Source organism: Phaseolus vulgaris, chromosome 6 (assembly GCF_051622355.1).
Source record: "Phaseolus vulgaris cultivar YP4 chromosome 6, ASM5162235v1, whole genome shotgun sequence".
NCBI classification, from domain to species: domain Eukaryota; kingdom Viridiplantae; phylum Streptophyta; class Magnoliopsida; order Fabales; family Fabaceae; genus Phaseolus; species Phaseolus vulgaris.
Window position 1 is genome coordinate 23,088,640 of NC_143503.1, and position 18,674 is coordinate 23,107,313.

At 26.1% G+C, this 18,674-nt stretch overlaps 1 protein-coding gene across 2 annotated transcripts; it reads right to left on the bottom strand.

The window, feature by feature from the left end:
* Positions 1-189: 189 nt before the first annotated feature.
* On the bottom strand, positions 190-5,256 carry LOC137831366 (cellulose synthase-like protein E1). Of its 2 annotated transcripts, none has more exons than XR_016521569.1 (8): positions 4,599-5,113; positions 4,150-4,471; positions 3,430-3,570; positions 3,083-3,214; positions 2,779-2,991; positions 2,428-2,658; positions 1,820-2,105; positions 190-915 (listed from the first exon to the last, which is right to left on the bottom strand). XR_016521569.1 is itself a non-coding variant. In XM_068639014.2 (8 exons), exons 1-8 carry the CDS (start codon positions 4,868-4,870, stop codon positions 358-360), a joined length of 2,217 nt encoding a protein of 738 aa, XP_068495115.2. In that variant the 5' UTR covers positions 4,871-5,256; the 3' UTR covers positions 190-357. The 2 variants fall into 2 exon arrangements, 1 of the variants encoding a protein (XP_068495115.2); XM_068639014.2 differs by having other exon boundaries at positions 1,820-2,167; positions 4,599-5,256.
* Between the last annotated feature and the right edge of the window lie 13,418 nt (positions 5,257-18,674).

Here is an 18,674-nt window from a genome sequence, read left to right on the forward strand (position 1 = left end):
AATTTTATGAGTTTCCATTATTATGTAATCTAATGGCTTTTTTTTTGTTTGACTACATTAATATCCCTCATAAATAAAATTAAATGGTGCAATATTTTCAAACAATTAAAGTAATGATTGGTAGGGTTTTTTAAACAATTAGGGTAAATATTGGGGAAAAAAGAAAATTTTGTATTTTCTAACACTGAATGACAAATACAAATACAAAAGGTAAAATTATTCAGCACTTTAATAAAAACACCACACTGTGGGTGAATTGTGATGATTAGGGTACACATTTTCTATATTATTTCACTAAAGAGTAGAACTTTGTAAAAATCAAGAACATTTAAACCAAAACTGAAAGTATAAAACATCTTAACTTATGGAAATAAAGAGTAAACATGCAGTTAGAGCTAATGCTGTGGATTTAGCTGCAACAGATATTGGTAATCTTCCTTTGTCTTTTCTTAGGAAGAGTCCTTGGTACACAGGTACGTTGATGAGAACCAAAACCCCACTTAGTAGAACTTGCAATGCCATTGTATCAAAGATTCTGAGACCATCTTCATTGATGAACACTTGCTTTAGGAGCATGCCAAGAAGGCAAAACAAATTGAGCAATGCAAGTGTTGCTAGCAAAGTGAGCATTGGGGATGAGTTTCCAAACTCCATGATTTCTTTCTCATATCGTTGGGAAACTTTTTCTTCAGCTACCTTTGAAGATACTATAAAGGTTGATTCTGAAAACCCAAAAAACTTGAAGATGGTATCAACAAATGCAAAAAGGTAAGAGGTTGTTCTTTTGTATAGGCATAACCGTAGGTCATTCCACCAACCCTTTACTGTGCCTCCTGACCACAAAAACTCCATCAGGCAGTAAGAGGAATCGCCAAGCATCACATATGCAAAAGGTATGAACCATGGACTTGACATCTGATGAATGCAACAGGGTGGTAAAAGTTAGAAGTTCCGAAGTAGATACTAAACAATTGAAACCAAATCACATGTTACATTTACTGTCTTCTTCCCCACTCCTCCAAAGTAATTAAAGCACATAATTTTGGTACAACTCCTTAGATGATTTTGGTGTTTTTTTTTTAACTAGGATCAGTATGTTGGTATAACACAAACATTGAAACCAATACTGATCATCAAAGTGAAATTCTAATTCTGATTGAAAAACACTATAAAAAAATACATGAGAAACTAATATAAGCTTTGTCTAATAAAAAGCAATTTCAACGAAAACTTTTCAAGTATAGGAAGAGTCTTACCTTCTTTTTTCAAGTTTTGTCATCTTTTAATTGGAGAGCAAATGGAAACAAGTAATTTCAATCTAAAATAGATCCCAAGTGGTAATAAACAAACTCTTAGTGCAATATATTTGTGTTTGGAAAAAAAGGGTGGTGTGCCACTTATAATTAACCAAGATGCTAAAGCACTGATATGGCCAATGGTAAGGGTAAAAAAAGGTTAAAGTATTTATCTTTTTGTTATGTCCCTGTATTAAACTGCCATGTGGTTGAAGAACAAAGATTGACTAAGTTTTTTGTTGTGTAATGACGACACTGAGCATCTTAAGCAATTTCCCCAATCATACCACTAGAATGACTTCTACTGGATTGAAACTTAATTAAGAATAATGACATGAATGATCAAACAACAAATAATAGAAAGAAAGAACTCAGAAGCATTGAAGTCATCAAATTTTTTATAGCATGTCAAAAAACTAAAAACACAAACATTCACATGATTTTATCTGATAGCTTAAAAGAGAGATTCAGTTCTTCTTGACAACCATACTTGTGTAGTGCTGACAAGAAGGTCAACTTCATACCTGAGGAAACAAGGGAATGCCTTTGAGGAGATAGAGTGAAGGGATGATGCAGCAATATAGAGTTGGCCAGGAAAGAAACACCCATAGGTTATAGTAACAATATGCCATTTGGAGGCCTGGACTGATGAATCCATAAGCATACCATGCAGGACTGTGCTTAGAAAGCAAAACTTGAAAGCCTCCTTCAGACCATCTCTTATGTTGAACTAGTGCTTGTGGCAAGGTGTTTGGAGCTACACCTAAGAAAGCTTTCCTTTGAGGATTATAGTACACTGATTTCCATCCTCTGCATTTAATAGACAATCCTGTTATAACATCCTCTACTGAACAACCATATTGCAGTCCCATCTGCAATCAAATATTCATATAGCTTCAATAGATTAGCCACTATACTATTATAATCACTTTTTTATTATTGTGAAAAAAAAACTATATATCTAAGTCATATCATCATACATGGAATATTAAAATTAAAAGCCAATTATTGATTGCATGACCACTTAAAGAAATTGCTTTCATTTATCTATTAATCTTGATCGTTTAAATATGACACAATCACTATCACAATAACAAGAGATGGAGAGAGGGACAATGAGAAAATTTGTGACCTCTTTCCCCCATAAAGTGTTTTTCTCAAAGGTACAACTAGCAAGAGCCTTTGATTTTTCTTCTAGTTCATGCAAGCTTGCTTCTTTCAAAAGACCAGTATTCTTGTATTCATTCCAATCTTTCTTGTATTGGTCATTGAACTTTTTTCCACACAGTATCTCTCTTCTGTGAAAACAGCCAGTTCCAATATACAAAGGCCCACCAAGTGAATCCAAACCAGGGAAATCCACCTTCACATGTTCAAAATTCAAACCATCACAAACTTTAATTAACGTAATCTATAAAGCAAAGTGCCTAATTAATCACGAACAACTTTGGTTTGATAAGAAAAAAATCATGAACTAATTTACCTCATAAATTACTTGTAGCGAACCACCATATAGATCATTCTTCGTGATATTCTCAAAACACTGTGGAGTCTGCACAAAAGCAATCTCTTGACCCTTATCTTCATCCATGAAGAAGCAAAGTGCATCCCTTAGAGATTGAGAATTGTTTGAGTACATATCACAATCTACATTAAGAATAATATCCCCATTGCTAATCATTGATGACACTCTTATCTGCATTTAGGACCAAGAATACATAAAACAACCAGTATGATTAATTTCACAACAACAAGCACAAACGTTATCATAAATGTATACACAATACCAATGAATTCATGGCTCCAGCTTTGAAGTTATGTGCAACATGAGGTCTCTTCTCACGAGCCAAATATACCAATATGGGCATAACATTCCCATCTACATCTTTGGCACTCGAGTCCTTTCCATCAAGTAATATCTATAAAGAAAATAATACATACTATATTAGGCATAAGTATAGCAATAAAAAGGAAAAAAAGAAAAGTAAAGTATCATGTTAGCCTCTATAAAGAAAAATTGAATATTACTTAATGAGAATAATGTGGAACTTTATTAAAAAAAAATATTGTTATTACATTAATCATCAGAATAGCTTGTTAATAAACCAAAAGGGCTTAGGAGAAAGTGTCATACTTGAATAATTGTGTCATGGTCTGATCGAGAAGAGTATGAATCCCACTGTGAAAACCCTTTATGCTTTGAGTGTACTTCTTCTGGGACTCTGCCCATATTGGCTGCATTTTCTATTCTACTTTCCATATCTTGGTACAATTTCTGCACTTTAATTCCATACATTAATGATTCATTTTATGGTGATATGACAAGGACAGAAACAATTGCAATCAATAATTAAACCAAAAGTGGATAAGGCTTATGGATGCCACAAGCTTTGGGATTCAATCTCACATGCATAGGTGTACAAATTATGGGCTTTTTCCTTTATTTGGTTTGAAGCATTGCTCAAAATTTATTCATCTATGAAAATTTCTTGCCATTCTTTAATCAAAAAATGATATTTTTTCAAACTTTCATGTATATTACTTATATAACTCAATAAAGTTGACCCAGTGATGAGGTAATAGCAATAGATTTAAAACTCACCATTAAAAAAAGTTGATATTATAAAAAGTATTTCCATATTTCATTTTTAGTATAAAAAAATATGTGTTTAATTATCTTAATTAAAGTAGTCAAAACAAAATTAACAAAATCTCTTACAAAGACAATAATTTTTTTTATTGTTTTTGAAAGATAATAACTTTTTTTATTGTTTTAGAAACAAAATGTGTGAACAGTAGCTGTATTCAACCGACTAAGATAAATTAGCAAATAAAATAGCAGATAAGAAGTGACCTTGATGGTGTGAAATTCTTTGGCAGGAGCATTTGGATGAGTGGATGAGACAATAGTTTTGAAATAAGCAGCTGGTGAGGTGGGGTCGACCTTGAATTTCCTGCAGAATGGAAGCCATTGTTTGGCAAAGATGGAAGCCTCTAAGAGAGCATAGAAGGTAATATCTGATGCAGCATCATCTGAAAGATACACACTCAGTTTCTCTGTTGGATACTCATAAGCCATAACTGATAGCACTGTGTTAATAACCATCACTGCTGGTTCAATTCCTGGATCTGCTGTACACACAAAGATGTCCACCTTTGGTAACACCTTCTCATATCTGTTTCAAAATCATACACTCATGTCATGAAGTTTGGATCTGTTTTGATAGTAGAGAAGTAAAAAAAGGTGCAGAAGAAGTGAGTGAATGAATGAAAGAAGAAAGTGATAAGATGAGTGCATGGTACCTTTGAGATAGTCTATGTCTGAAAGGTTCTCTGAAGAGGGGGTTCCATCTGAAGGGGTGTCTGAGGAGCCAGTAAAGACCAAACCATAGTTCAGCACAAAGCAAACCAATCCAACCCCATTTCCCATCTTCACTTTCTCTTGGTATATGACTCACTCTGAAAACCCAGATGAAGCAAATCGCCACAAACAATGACAAAGAAAACACCTTGTAAAACAACCTTCCTTTGGCTCTCTTTGTCTCAAACAATGGTGCACACTTCTCCTCTGCCATATCTTCTGCTACTTTCTTCTCTCTACTTTACTAATTCTTCTACTATTTATGTACAATACATAACACTCTGTTATGGTGAAGAAGAGCTGTGGTTGAGATTCAACTGCATAATATTCCTGTGTTGTTGATATTCATATACTGTATATAGTCAAATCAAAACAATTCTACACTTCATTCACCTCAAAAATGTCTCTTCCTAGCTAATGAGAGGACATCATCAAAGTTTGTATCCTTTTGATAAATGATAACAATGCTTGGTCCAAGAAAGAGATAAAAAAATCACTGGTGACCATTTTTATGAATATTTCCCTTTAATTCTCCTATTGTAAACATTCTCACTTGTTTGTTTTTTTCATTAATATTAGCAAAGGCTTAATCTTGTATATGTTTGTTTCTACTTTGTTATGTTTCTAATATAACACAATCTGGACCTACAAAAGGAAAAACGGCTACTGACAATGACATATTTGAAATTTTTAAATTTAGATATAAATTAGATTTATCAATGTATTTAATTCTTAAAATTTTAGAAAATGTAATTTTTTATTCAAAATTGAAAAATCAAACATTTTATTCCCTCAAACATTAAAATATTTATTAAGATGTTATTAATTAATGAAAATGGTTATGTGAGGTTGGAAAGTAAATAAACGTGTAATACAAGAACTTATCTGCATTTTTCCACACGACACTGCTGAGATAAGCACTTATTTTTCTACATAAGACCATTTTTTATTGGTTCTCATGCACCACCAGGTATACCAATTTCTAGGACTGGTTATGGTTAGTGCTTAGAGTCTTATTCAAACAATTCTTCTCATTACTTCAAAAATAACTTCAGATATTTTTAGACAATTATGCTCACAATTTTTTATTTTAAATAAATTATTTAAAAACAAGTCTTTGAAATATAAAATCAAATAAAAATGTCATTTTAAATAACAATTCAAATAAAATTGCATATTAAAATATTAGTACAAATAAATTTAATTTTTCTAAAAAAAATTAAATAAATTATACCAAAGTAAAAGTTTTAAAGAATTAATCTTTCAAAAACAACTTTAATTTCATAAATTTAAATAAAAATTATAAATATATAAAATTAAATTCTAATTTTTTTCAATGATTAATATTTATCAAATTAGTAAATTTATTTTAATCACTTAATTTAAAAAATATCTAAATATGATTAATTAATAATTACTAAGTTTTAAGTATTTATATCCTTGTCGTGAGTAATTAAAATATCTCTATCTATTTTACACAAGTATTCATTAAAAAATATCTATTTACTATCTATTACTATGGAAGATCAACTAATAAAGAATTATAAATATGTAACTTAAATTCAAATTCGTAAGTTATTTTGATAATAACTTTCAAGGATGTGTATGTGAGGTGAATGATTCAATTAATCTAAACTCCATTTCATTGGATGGATAGATAGACTTTCAAATGTGGTAATCCAAATCATATCCTACCATTGATTATTTTAGTATTTAGATTGCAGACTTTTTAGTTCAAAATCTATTCAAATCATTTCAAATTAAGACAAAGTGAACACTAGCACACTAATTGTCAGCTAATTTTTTTTTATTAATTAAGTTTAATTAAATATTGCCAAAAAATATTGTGGAAATATAGCATTTTTAATCATTCAAATAAATTCACATTAGAAAAACAGGGAACTCATATCAAAAGTGTCATGATTTTCTTACTAATATTTTTAAAAGAAAACAAAATTGTTTGGGTGAATTATTTGGTGGAAGCCAAATTACACTTCTGTGCAACCACTTTGCATGGTCTATTAGCAAAATTTAAAGTGTGATACCCTAACTTACAATATATAACTTTTTTTTTATGTAATGCATTGTATGAAATTGACATGTGATTCTCTTTTAATATTAATTATTATTATGAAGTAGATTATAAAATTAGCTTACAAGTGAGGTTTGTACTCATTAATATACTACGAAATGTTCTAATTTCTAGTTGATGTGAGTTATTCAACTCATCCTCATACCGAGGTTATCAACTCATGCATAAGACTATATATTTATGGGTGATTCAATAGCGACTCGATAGCGGGTGACCTGATAAGCCCAACAAACTCTCGATAAGATAGATTCTACATGACTGATATCATATTAAGAAATGAACTTTAAATCAATTTTATAAGGTTGAATTAGACTTAAAGTTCACTTTCTTAATAGTTATCTCAATCTATTTTCTATGAATTAGTAGGATAATAGCAATGATAGTAATAGTATGAATTAGTGGGATAATAACAATGATAGTAATAGTAATAATAGTTATAATGATGATAATAATAAAAGTGGTAATATTAATAAAAATAATAATGAAAATAGTAAATGTGATAATAGATTAATTAAATATTTGTAAAATTTATAATAATAATAATAATCTTTGGATGACAATTTAATGAATACTTTTGTCTTTTAAATATTTAGAAACAAAATTGCTTAATGATTTATTTAGTAATAATAAATTAAGTTTTTATATTTTTCTGAATGTGTAAGTGTACCGCCCGGGACTTTCTCGGGCCTATGGCCTAACAGACCGATCCAAAAAGTAGTCCGATAAACACTTGTATTATGGCCCTGACACGAAGGTCTGTCTCGGACCAGTATATGGTTGAACGAGGACTGTTTCTTCCTGCACCTCCATATCTTCTTCTGGCACCTCCATAAACAACATGAAAATACAATTTTATCCTTCTTCCGCCACCCCCATAAAATAGCTTCCGGATTATGTAATCCAGACACGCATTTGAAAAAAGACTTCCGGATTACATAATCCGGAAGTTAAAAAAAACTTCTGGATTATGTAATCCGGAAAGTAATCATGCATATGAAAAAAGACTTCCGGATTATATAATCCGGAAGCTAATTACAAATTTGAAAAATGACTTCCGGATTATGTAATCCGGAATCTTACAGAAGGGTATTTTAGGAAATACGAAAATGTATGGAGGTGAGAGAAGAATATGGAGGTGTAGGAAGAAGCAGCCTTGAACGAGCCCAAATACAGTAAGTTGTGTTTAAGCCCAATTTGCCAATTTGTCCAAGAAAAAAGGAAGAATACAAAAAATAATGATAAAACCAAACGTGGTATCTAGTAACTAAAATCTTTTCAAGACACAATTAACATTCTATTAACAAGGGCAATTAAAGTGATTTTATCTGCGTAATATCTCTTATTATATTACATAAATGTTTTGATTTATTTGCGCATTATCCCTTATTATATTACATAAATGTTTTGATTATATTATGAAATACTCCGATTTATATATAAAACCTGGAGAAACCAGTGTCAAAGATCCAAGCCCATAAAAACTTATAAATAGATAATCACTTAGATGGAGTAATCTCAACGCATATCTTGCACTATACTCACTACATATACAAAATTTTATGTACTTTAGTCGAAGTACTTTAGTGGAGCCCCCCTCATTCTTTAGAAGTTGAATCATTGGAGCTTGAAGGAAGATCACTCGAAACTCATTCGAATTCTAACCGATCTCATCTTGGTGAGAACCGTACATAGAAACGCTAAGTGTGGTAATGTAAAATTAAAGGAGATTACTACAAATAATACTTAGACATCTCTTTTATATATATATATATATTTATATATATTTATATATATTTTTTGATTTTACGAACGCTTTAAGAATATTTTATTAACAAGCTCCTTATACACTTTCCTATTTCAATTCAAAATTTAAATTTGTTCTTTCTACAAATTATATCCAAATTTTGGTTTTGAAATTCTTCTTGAAAATATTAATAATATCACTAGCTATTTTTAATTTCTCAATTTAAAGATTCATACATATTGTTTCAAGGTTAAATATTAGTGGAAAAAGAATGTTTAAGTGTATAACGTTCCAAAGTGAAAGCTTATAAATTTTCCAATTTATAGTTTGCTAAAGAAATTCAAACTAAGATGTAATGAATTAGACACAGTATATATCTCTATACTAATCTAAGCGTCTACTTATATAAGTTGTAGGGAGAGTCTACTGGTTTATGTATTTTATAAAGGAGAACGTCTAATGTATCATTTACTAAATATTAACAACAAAAATCAAATTTTAACTTTAGTAAACAATAACATTGGATGTTTGAAGAAATTAAAAGAATTTTAAGTATAATTTCCAACAAATAAATGCTCGAAAGAGGTTTAAAATTGACTGAGATATATTAGAAATATCAAATTGATAGAAAACTAAGACTACAAGAAAATCATGAAATAGAAACCAATTTTTAGAGACCAAAATAATTAGTTGCAATAGTAACTAAATTATAAACCATTTTAGAAACTAACAAAAAATTGATTTCTAAATTAGTTTCTATTATTGTTAAATAGTTTTTAAATTGGTATCTAATTAGCAACCAATGTTTTTGCTACCAAATTTAGAAACTAAATAATATCAACAAGATGTAAATGACAAACACTTATTAATGGTGTCACCAAAGATATGTACACACAATTGTGCATCACCTCCAACATTTATATACTTTACATCCGGACAATATCTAGATGATCATTTTGAAAATCTATTAATAGGTGTCTTTTGCTCTTCTATGTCTTTAAGATATAACCTAATAAATAATATTCCCTCTAATTCTATTTTGACTAGAAGATCACCAAATTGAAAATATTCATGGTAGAAATCATACATGTTTTTGTGTAAAATAGGTACTCCTTCAATATTCAAAGCATTATCAATATTGTATATAATATCCCTTAAAACTTCCAACATAAAAAAAGAAATTTTCGGTTGAAACTCAACTATAAAAATACAAAATAAGTTAAATATGAATGAAGTGTGGATGGAATAAGCACCAACTCAAGTCTAATAAAGCTTCTTCATATAAACACAACCTTGTATGTAATATTCTTAAACTCTTTCGTACTCATCAACCTCGTACATGCAAAAATCATCATTGGCTAAACCTTCAAGTTAAGATGAAATAAGCCCAATTAATGTCGATATAAGTTGAGTTGGACCCATGTTGGTCAGGTCGGGTAAAGTTTAGGAAAGGTTTAGTCAGGAAAAGCCTAAGTATGCCTGAGTCAGTTCTACGATGGTATGAGTAAGGTGTGACCCACCACTATAAGAAAATCTCCAATTACATACAAATATTTACATACGGATTTTATTCCATACGTAAATAGATATTACATACGAAAAAAATCGTATGTAACTTTGGCGCCATGAAGCGGGAATAATTACATACGGATAAATCCTCATATAACACGATTAATGTTAAAAGAAAACTACAATAGACAAGATTCAAAGCCAAATTCCTTCAATGACCAGAGAAGCATTAACCAATACTTATTATTATTATTAATAATATAAATAATATTAATATTATTAATAATATAAATAATATTAATATTATTAATAATATAAATAATATTAATATTTTTATATTACTATTATTACTAATAATATTAATATTATTATTGTTAATAATATTAATATTATTAATATCATTTATCTTATTTAAATTATTAACATTATTAATATTATTAGATATTTAAAATATTATAAATATTTTTAAACAATTTTTAATATTATTAACATTCTTAATATTATGAATATTATTAAATATTGTTAATGTTATTTAGTATAGTTAATAAATTTATTTATATTTAGCACAATAATATTTTCTATTATATTTTTTCATTTTTTTAATTGTTTTTACTTATATTTTTATGAATAATATTAATATTATTTATATTATTTATGTTATTTATATTATTTATATTGTTTATATTGTTTATATTATTTATATTAGTTATATTATTTATATTGTTTATATTAGTTATATTATTTATATTATTTATATTGTTTATATTAGTTATATTATTTATATTATTTATATTATTTATATTATTTATATTATTTATATTATTTATATTATTTATATTATTTATATTATTTATATTATTTATATTATTTATATTATTTATATTATTTATATTATTTATATTATTTATATTATTTATATTATTTATATTATTTATATTATTTATATTATTTATATTATTTATATTATTTATATTATTTATATTATTTATATTATTTATATTATTTATATTATTTATATTATTTATATTATTTATATTATTTATATTATTTATATTATTTATATTATTTATATTATTTATATTATTTATATTATTTATATTATTTATATTATTTATATTATTTATATTATTTATATTATTTATATTATTTATATTATTTATATTATTTATATTATTTATATTATTTATACGATTTATACTATTTATACTATTTATATTATTTATACGATTTATATTATTTATATTATTTATAAGATTTATACTATTTATATTATTTATAAGATTTATAATATTTATATTATTTATATTATTTATATTATTTATATTATTTATATTATTTATATTATTTATATTATTTATATTATTTATATTATTTATATTATTTATATTATTTATATTATTTATATTATTTATATTATTTATATTATTTATATTATTTATATTATTTATATTATTTATATTATTTATACTATTTATACTATTTATACTATTTATACTATTTATACTATTTATATTATTTATACGATTTATATTATTTATAAGATTTATACTATTTATATTATTTATAAGATTTATAAGATTTATAATATTTATATTATTTATATTATTTATATTATTTATATTATTTATATTATTTATATTATTTATATTATTTATATTATTTATATTATTTATATTATTTATATTATTTATATTATTTATATTATTTATATTATTTATATTATTTATATTATTTATATTATTTATATTATTTATATTATTTATATTATTTATATTATTTATATTATTTATATTATTTATATTATTTATATTATTTATATTATTTATATTATTTATATTATTTATATTATTTATATTATTTATATTATTTATATTATTTATATTATTTATATTATTTATATTATTTATACTATTTATATTATTTATACTATTTATACTATTTATACTATTTATACTATTTATATTATTTATATTATTTATATTATTTATATTATTTATATTATTTATATTATTTATATTATTTATATTATTTATATTATTTATATTATTTATATTATTTATATTATTTATATTATTTATATTATTTATATTATTTATACTATTTATACTATTTATACTATTTATAATTTATAATATTTATATTATTTATATTATTTATATTATTTATAATATTTATATTATTTATATTATTTATATTATTTATATTATTTATATTATTTATATTATTTATATTATTTATATTATTTATATTATTTATATTATTTATATTATTTATATTATTTATATTATTTATATTATTTATATTATTTATATTATTTATATTATTTATATTATTTATATTATTTATATTATTTATATTATTTCTATTATTTATATTATTTCTATTATTTATATTATTTATATTATTTATATTATTTATATTATTTATATTATTTATATTATTTATATTATTTATATTATTTATATTATTTATATTATTTATATTATTTATATTATTTATATTATTTATATTATTTATATTATTTATATTATTTATATTATTTATATTATTTATATTATTTATATTATTTATATTATTTATATTATTTATATTATTTATATTATTTATATTATTTATATTATTTATATTATTTATATTATTTATATTATTTATATTATTTATATTATTTATTATATTTATATTATTTATATTATTTATATTATTAATATTATTTATTATATTTATATTATTAATATTATTTATTATATTTATATTATTTATATTATTTATATTATTTATATTAATAATAATAATAAGTATATTAAAAATCAATATTAGAAAAATAATAATAAAGTTACGAAGTGTCAAATTATTTAACCCTATGAAATAATAATAAATTATAAAATATAAATTATTTTATGTTATTATATTTGATAAAATATAATTTGAATTAAATATATACTAATAGAATCGCTTAAATATAATTTAAAGATTTTTTTATTTTTATTATTCTTTAAAATGAATTTGATTGGATAAAATATGATTTGATAAGATATTTCATTAAATATAATCGAATCAAATATAACTGATTAAATTTAATAATAAAAATAATATAAAATTTGAATATCGGTTATTCTGTGTTATCAATGACATCTCTATAAATAAACTATTTAGTTGTATATCTTTTATGTCTACCATTTTCTATTTCCTAAATACCATCTACCTTGAAAACCTATCTTCTTAGGTCTTGAAAACCTATTTTCTTGGGTGGTAATCAAAAGGGAATAAAAGTGTCCTAAAAACGGTATGTTTTTAATCAAGAGTATCAAGTTTTATTATACAAAAATATAATATTTAAGTTTCAAATTCATATGAATGATTTACATTACAAGATATATGATTATTTTGATTACTTTTTTTAAATTTCACTCACAAATATTAATTTTTGTTTTCTATTATTTTTTTTATACATTTTCATTCTTTGAAAGGAAATATTATTTTGTTCTTTTACCAATTTTGTAATGACTTTTTAAAAAAAAAATTATGAAATACAACAAATATTTTCATTTTAGAAAGATGGTAATTTTACTTCATTTTCAAATTTAAATATCAAGATTTTTAAGTTATGGTGCTTACTTAAAATTTAAATTTATTTGTAGTTTACTCTTCTTCATTTGTTGAGATTTTTTTTAAAAAAATCCTTTAAATTTTTTGAGAAATTTTTACAAAATTATAGTGTAGAGACTAATTTTCTCTGTATTTATTTTGTGTTATCTTGGATTTAAGGTTGTGACAATGATGGAACTAGTTAGCAGAAATGAAACAATACCAACTTATCAGTATTGGTTAAATGATGGATGTAATAGACATCATCAAAGGTTTCCTTATAGCAAGACATCCAAAACGAGTGTTGTTAAGACTTGTTTGAAATCATCAATTACATGTAAATATTGGAAAAATGGGAACTGCATGTATGGTGATCAGTGTCGAAATTTACATTCATGGTCTGTTTCAGAGAAAACTTCTATTGGCATGAAAAACACTGTGAAGGTACATGATTTACCTTGTTATTATGAAGTATCATTTAACTCTTTTAAGTTATTAATTTATATTAAAATGTAAAAAATTTGATAGGAGAAAAATATAAGACCTTCAAGATTAATTTGGTGGAGACCACCTTTTGAAGGATTTGTCAAGATTAATTGTGATGGAGCATTTACAATGCACGGAAACAAAGCAGGCGCAGGAGGGGTTGTGAGAGATTGGAGAGGAAATTTTATCTTTGGTTTCTCTAGTGGTTTGGCAAATTGTTCAGTACTAACGGCTGAATTAGAGGCAATCAAGATTGGAATTGAAACAACAATCTCCAAGGGATACAAGAACTTGATGGTTGAAAGTGATTCTAAAGTTGCCGTCGATATCATTACTAGCTTGGTAGCCCAACAAAGCAATGACGATACAAGACAAAGTCAAGATGTTATCTCTTCAATTATGGAGATATGTAAGACGGCTAACATGATTTATTTGAATCATGTGTTCAGGGAGGTAAACGCAGCAGCTGATGGTCTTGCCAAACATGGGTTGTCATTGTGTCCCGAGCAAGGTGTTAAAGTTTTTGAAGATCCTCCCTATTTCATTGAGAGTCATTTGTATCTAGATAGAACTGGAAAAATATATCGTCGATGATATATTAATTGAATTTTGATGTATCTTACTTACAAAATAATAATAAAAAATCATGTGTTTAAAGAGTAATTCAATCAAATAATCATGTATCCTATTGATTTTGATGTTGCTTTATGTTGTTATTATTATATTATTTTATTTTCAATGATTAAAAAAATATAATAACTTTTTTTAATTTTTATATTTGTCGATAAAATTTGTTAATAATTATTGATGTACATAAATTTATCAGTAACATCTAAGTACTAACATACACAAATCTATCAATCAATATATTTTATAAAATAATATTCAATTATTCATGAAGAAAATTTGTTAACGAAACCAATTCATTATGTGAATTGTTTACATGGTTTATATTTCAATAGCTTATATTGGATAATAACATATTAAGTACAAGTAAAAATGTTTTCATGTTGAATTTTTTACTTAACCTTCCCATGCACTCTGAGATGTTAAAGTGAATTATTTTGTTTCTAAATTCACGAGTTGATCTCCGGAAAAAATAATTGGAATGATAGAAAATATAAAATATTTTTATATTAAGAAATTTTAATACATATAACATTATGATATAAAAGATGAAAATCTTAATATATTTTAGTTTCAACTCAATCAAAATTTATATTCTAAGATCAAAATTTAAAAGAATTTATAATGAGAATTTTGTAAGTGGAAGGGTATAATTCAAGGTTTTCAAAATAGAACTAAGTTTATTAATGGATGAAATTTGATTAACTTTAAAAATTGATTGAATTAATTAACTTTTCAAAGTGTGAAAACAAAGTTAAATAATTCAATAGTTATTGGAAGAAGTTATCAAAAACTAAAAACCACCTTATATTATAATTTAAAATGTAAAATAAATATAAAATAGAAATTTTTTATATAATATTATTTATTAATATGTGTATTATAGAAATATAATATTTATTATATAAAAAATAAACATTTTTTCTCATTAAGTATATAGATGTATCCTTCAAAATCGATCTATTGTTTTTTTTAAGTGATGATGAAATTATCTTTTTTTCAAAAACAATAAAAAAATTAAGAAAATTATTTTTAAGTGAAACATGCTATGCTTTTTCTCACTATAGAAATTATTTTAAATATGTTTAATTATTATAAAACAATGATAATAGGTGGAACAAAGTAGGGATGATAATGTAGAGCAGGTTATGTAGGCTGACCCGATGACCGCTACCAAAAAGCATGAGACGGGTTCACTAATCTAACTCGTTGATTCGCTTAGGTTCGTCCCGCATAACCTGAAGCATACATGGACCAACAATGGGGTGGGATAGTTTGACCTGCTGACCCGCATAAATATAAAAAAAAATTATTTTTTTAAATCAAAATCATACCACATTCATTCATTATTGTCATGTGACATTTATTTTATTTTAAAGAGTTTCTCTCTACAAATTACAAGTTAATAATGTAATAATCCACTAATTATGAGATTCTATGTTTATTTAATTAATTGCGTACAATAATTACGTATGTTGAAGCTCAACATTGTAGGAACTAATTGAAGAAAAGAAGAAAAGACAAAAGGTTATAGCAACTGATTAAACGTAATTGCATAAAATTGCAAAACTGATCTTATTCATTTTGATTCACTCAATCATATATATATATATAATAATTACAATTACTGGAAGCTATAAACTAGGAATATTAACAGACCTGTAAATTGACCATTAATGCAATATAACGGTAAAATAGTTTAAGGGTAATAAAATCTGAATTAATAATAATAAAATCTGAATTAATAACCAACATCCTCCTTTAATTCTGATTTGGAACAATCTTCCCAATTTGAGTCATGATATTGTTTTTCTCAATCGCCATCAATTCTTCATTCATAGCCTTTTGCCATTTGGGGTGTTGAATGGCATTGACAAGTCTCACAGGTTCTGAATTAGCAAGAAAAGCAAAGTGAACCAAATCTCCATTGTCATCAACTTCATCATCAAGATTTACTTCGCAATCTTGAAGATGTACAGGTTATCGTTGCTACCTTCTTGGTCGCTCCATCATAGTTGCAATTGGAGTTGCAATTTCAGGTTGAATTACATCTTCAGGTTGAACTGCAGGTGCTTCAGAAGTGACTCCATCTTCCACATCATTATTCAAAACATAAATATATCGTTTTTTTGAATCCATTTCAGTTGCTGCATTCCATTGTCATTCCTCATCTTCGGCAAATGTAACATCACGACTGATAATCACTTTCTTTGTCATTGGATTGTACAATTTGTATCCCCTATGCTTATATCCAATGAAAATGGTCTTCACTGCCTTATCATCCAACTTTGATCTTGTCCTCATCCTTGCTTTTCAATACATAAATCTAGGTTTTCCTTGAAAAATCATCAATAAAGGTTAAAAACTACTTATTACCTCCAACTAATGATATGTTCATCGGGCCACAAACATCTGTATGAACAAGCTCCAAAGGAAATTTTGCACGCCAAGGCTCCTTAACAAATGGTATCCTGTGATTCTTTCCAAAAATGCAAGTCTCACACAATTGATCAGGGTGATGAATATGGGGTAAACCATTCACTAAATTTCTTTTGGAAAGATTTTCCAAACTCTGAAAATTTAAGTGCCCAAAGCGTAAATGCCATAACCACGATTCATTATTCACTATTGCATTCAAGCACTTGAAATCACCCATATGAATATCTACTGGAAACATGCGGTTTTTTGATAAAAAAGGATTTAAGAATCAAACTACCTTTTTTTATCAAAAATTGATAATTTATTTTCAACTATGTGCATCACATAACCCTTCTCGGCCAGTTGCCCCATACTCAACAAATTACTTTTCATATCAGGTACATAGAAAACATCATAGATGTAACTGTGATCACCATTCTTCAATGTGATAAGAATTCGCCCTTTTTCAGTCACCGGAACGAACCTGCCATCACCGAATTTCACTTTTGTGCGAAATGAGTCATCCAAATCTGCAAACAACTCCTTCTTACCACACATGTGATTTGTGCAACCTGTATCCAAATACCAAGTATGATTGTTTGGAGTTTCATTTGATGTGGCTGCCATTAGTACTGCATGATCCTCTTCATCTTGTTCATGATTACTGTCTTCTTGAGCACAATTGGCAGCATGATTATCACCTTTTGATCTGCACTCATTTGCATAATGGTCACCTTTATGGCAATTATAACACTCAACATTTGATTTATTATAAATGCCTCCTCGTCCTCCGCGTCCACGTTCACCACACCAAGAGTTATTTGAACTTGGATTGTGATTGGAACCAATGTTGTTTTGCTCAGCGCCTCCATGATTCTGGTCACCACGACCTTTACTACAATAAGTACCATGTTTATGATAGGATCTACCAATTGAGACTTGTGCTTGTAAAGCCTGTTCAATTGGTTTTTCAATTTTATTGTCATTCATCCGCTGCTCATGCGCTCGTAGGGAACCAGACCATAACCTTACTGTCATTTTTGAAATGTCATTGGCCTTTTCAATTGCGACAACAACATGTTCAAATCTGGGAGTTAAAGATCTCAAAATCTTTTCCACCTTTGCCTGCTCCGAATGTGTTTCACCATTGCTCTTCATCTTATTTGTCAAGGCAAGAACTTTGTTTATATAGACATCAATAGTCTCTCTGTGGTTTCCATCTGCAGCAATTCATATTGGCATCTTAGGGTTTAAAGACGCACCCTCTTGATCTTATCATCACCTTTATAATTGGTTGACAAAATTGTCCAAGCCTCACTAGCAGTTGTTGCTCCTTCTATCTGTTCAAACGTCTCGTCATTCATCCCTTGATGGATGAGATACAAAGCCTTATTGTCTTTTTTCTTTTGATCACGATGCGCTACTCGTTGCGCCTCAGTTGCATTACCAACTAATGCAGATACTCCACTCTCAACGACATCCCATAACTCATGATAATCAAACAAAACTCTCATTTGCACACACCACCGATTGTAATTTTTTCCATCAAGGATAGAG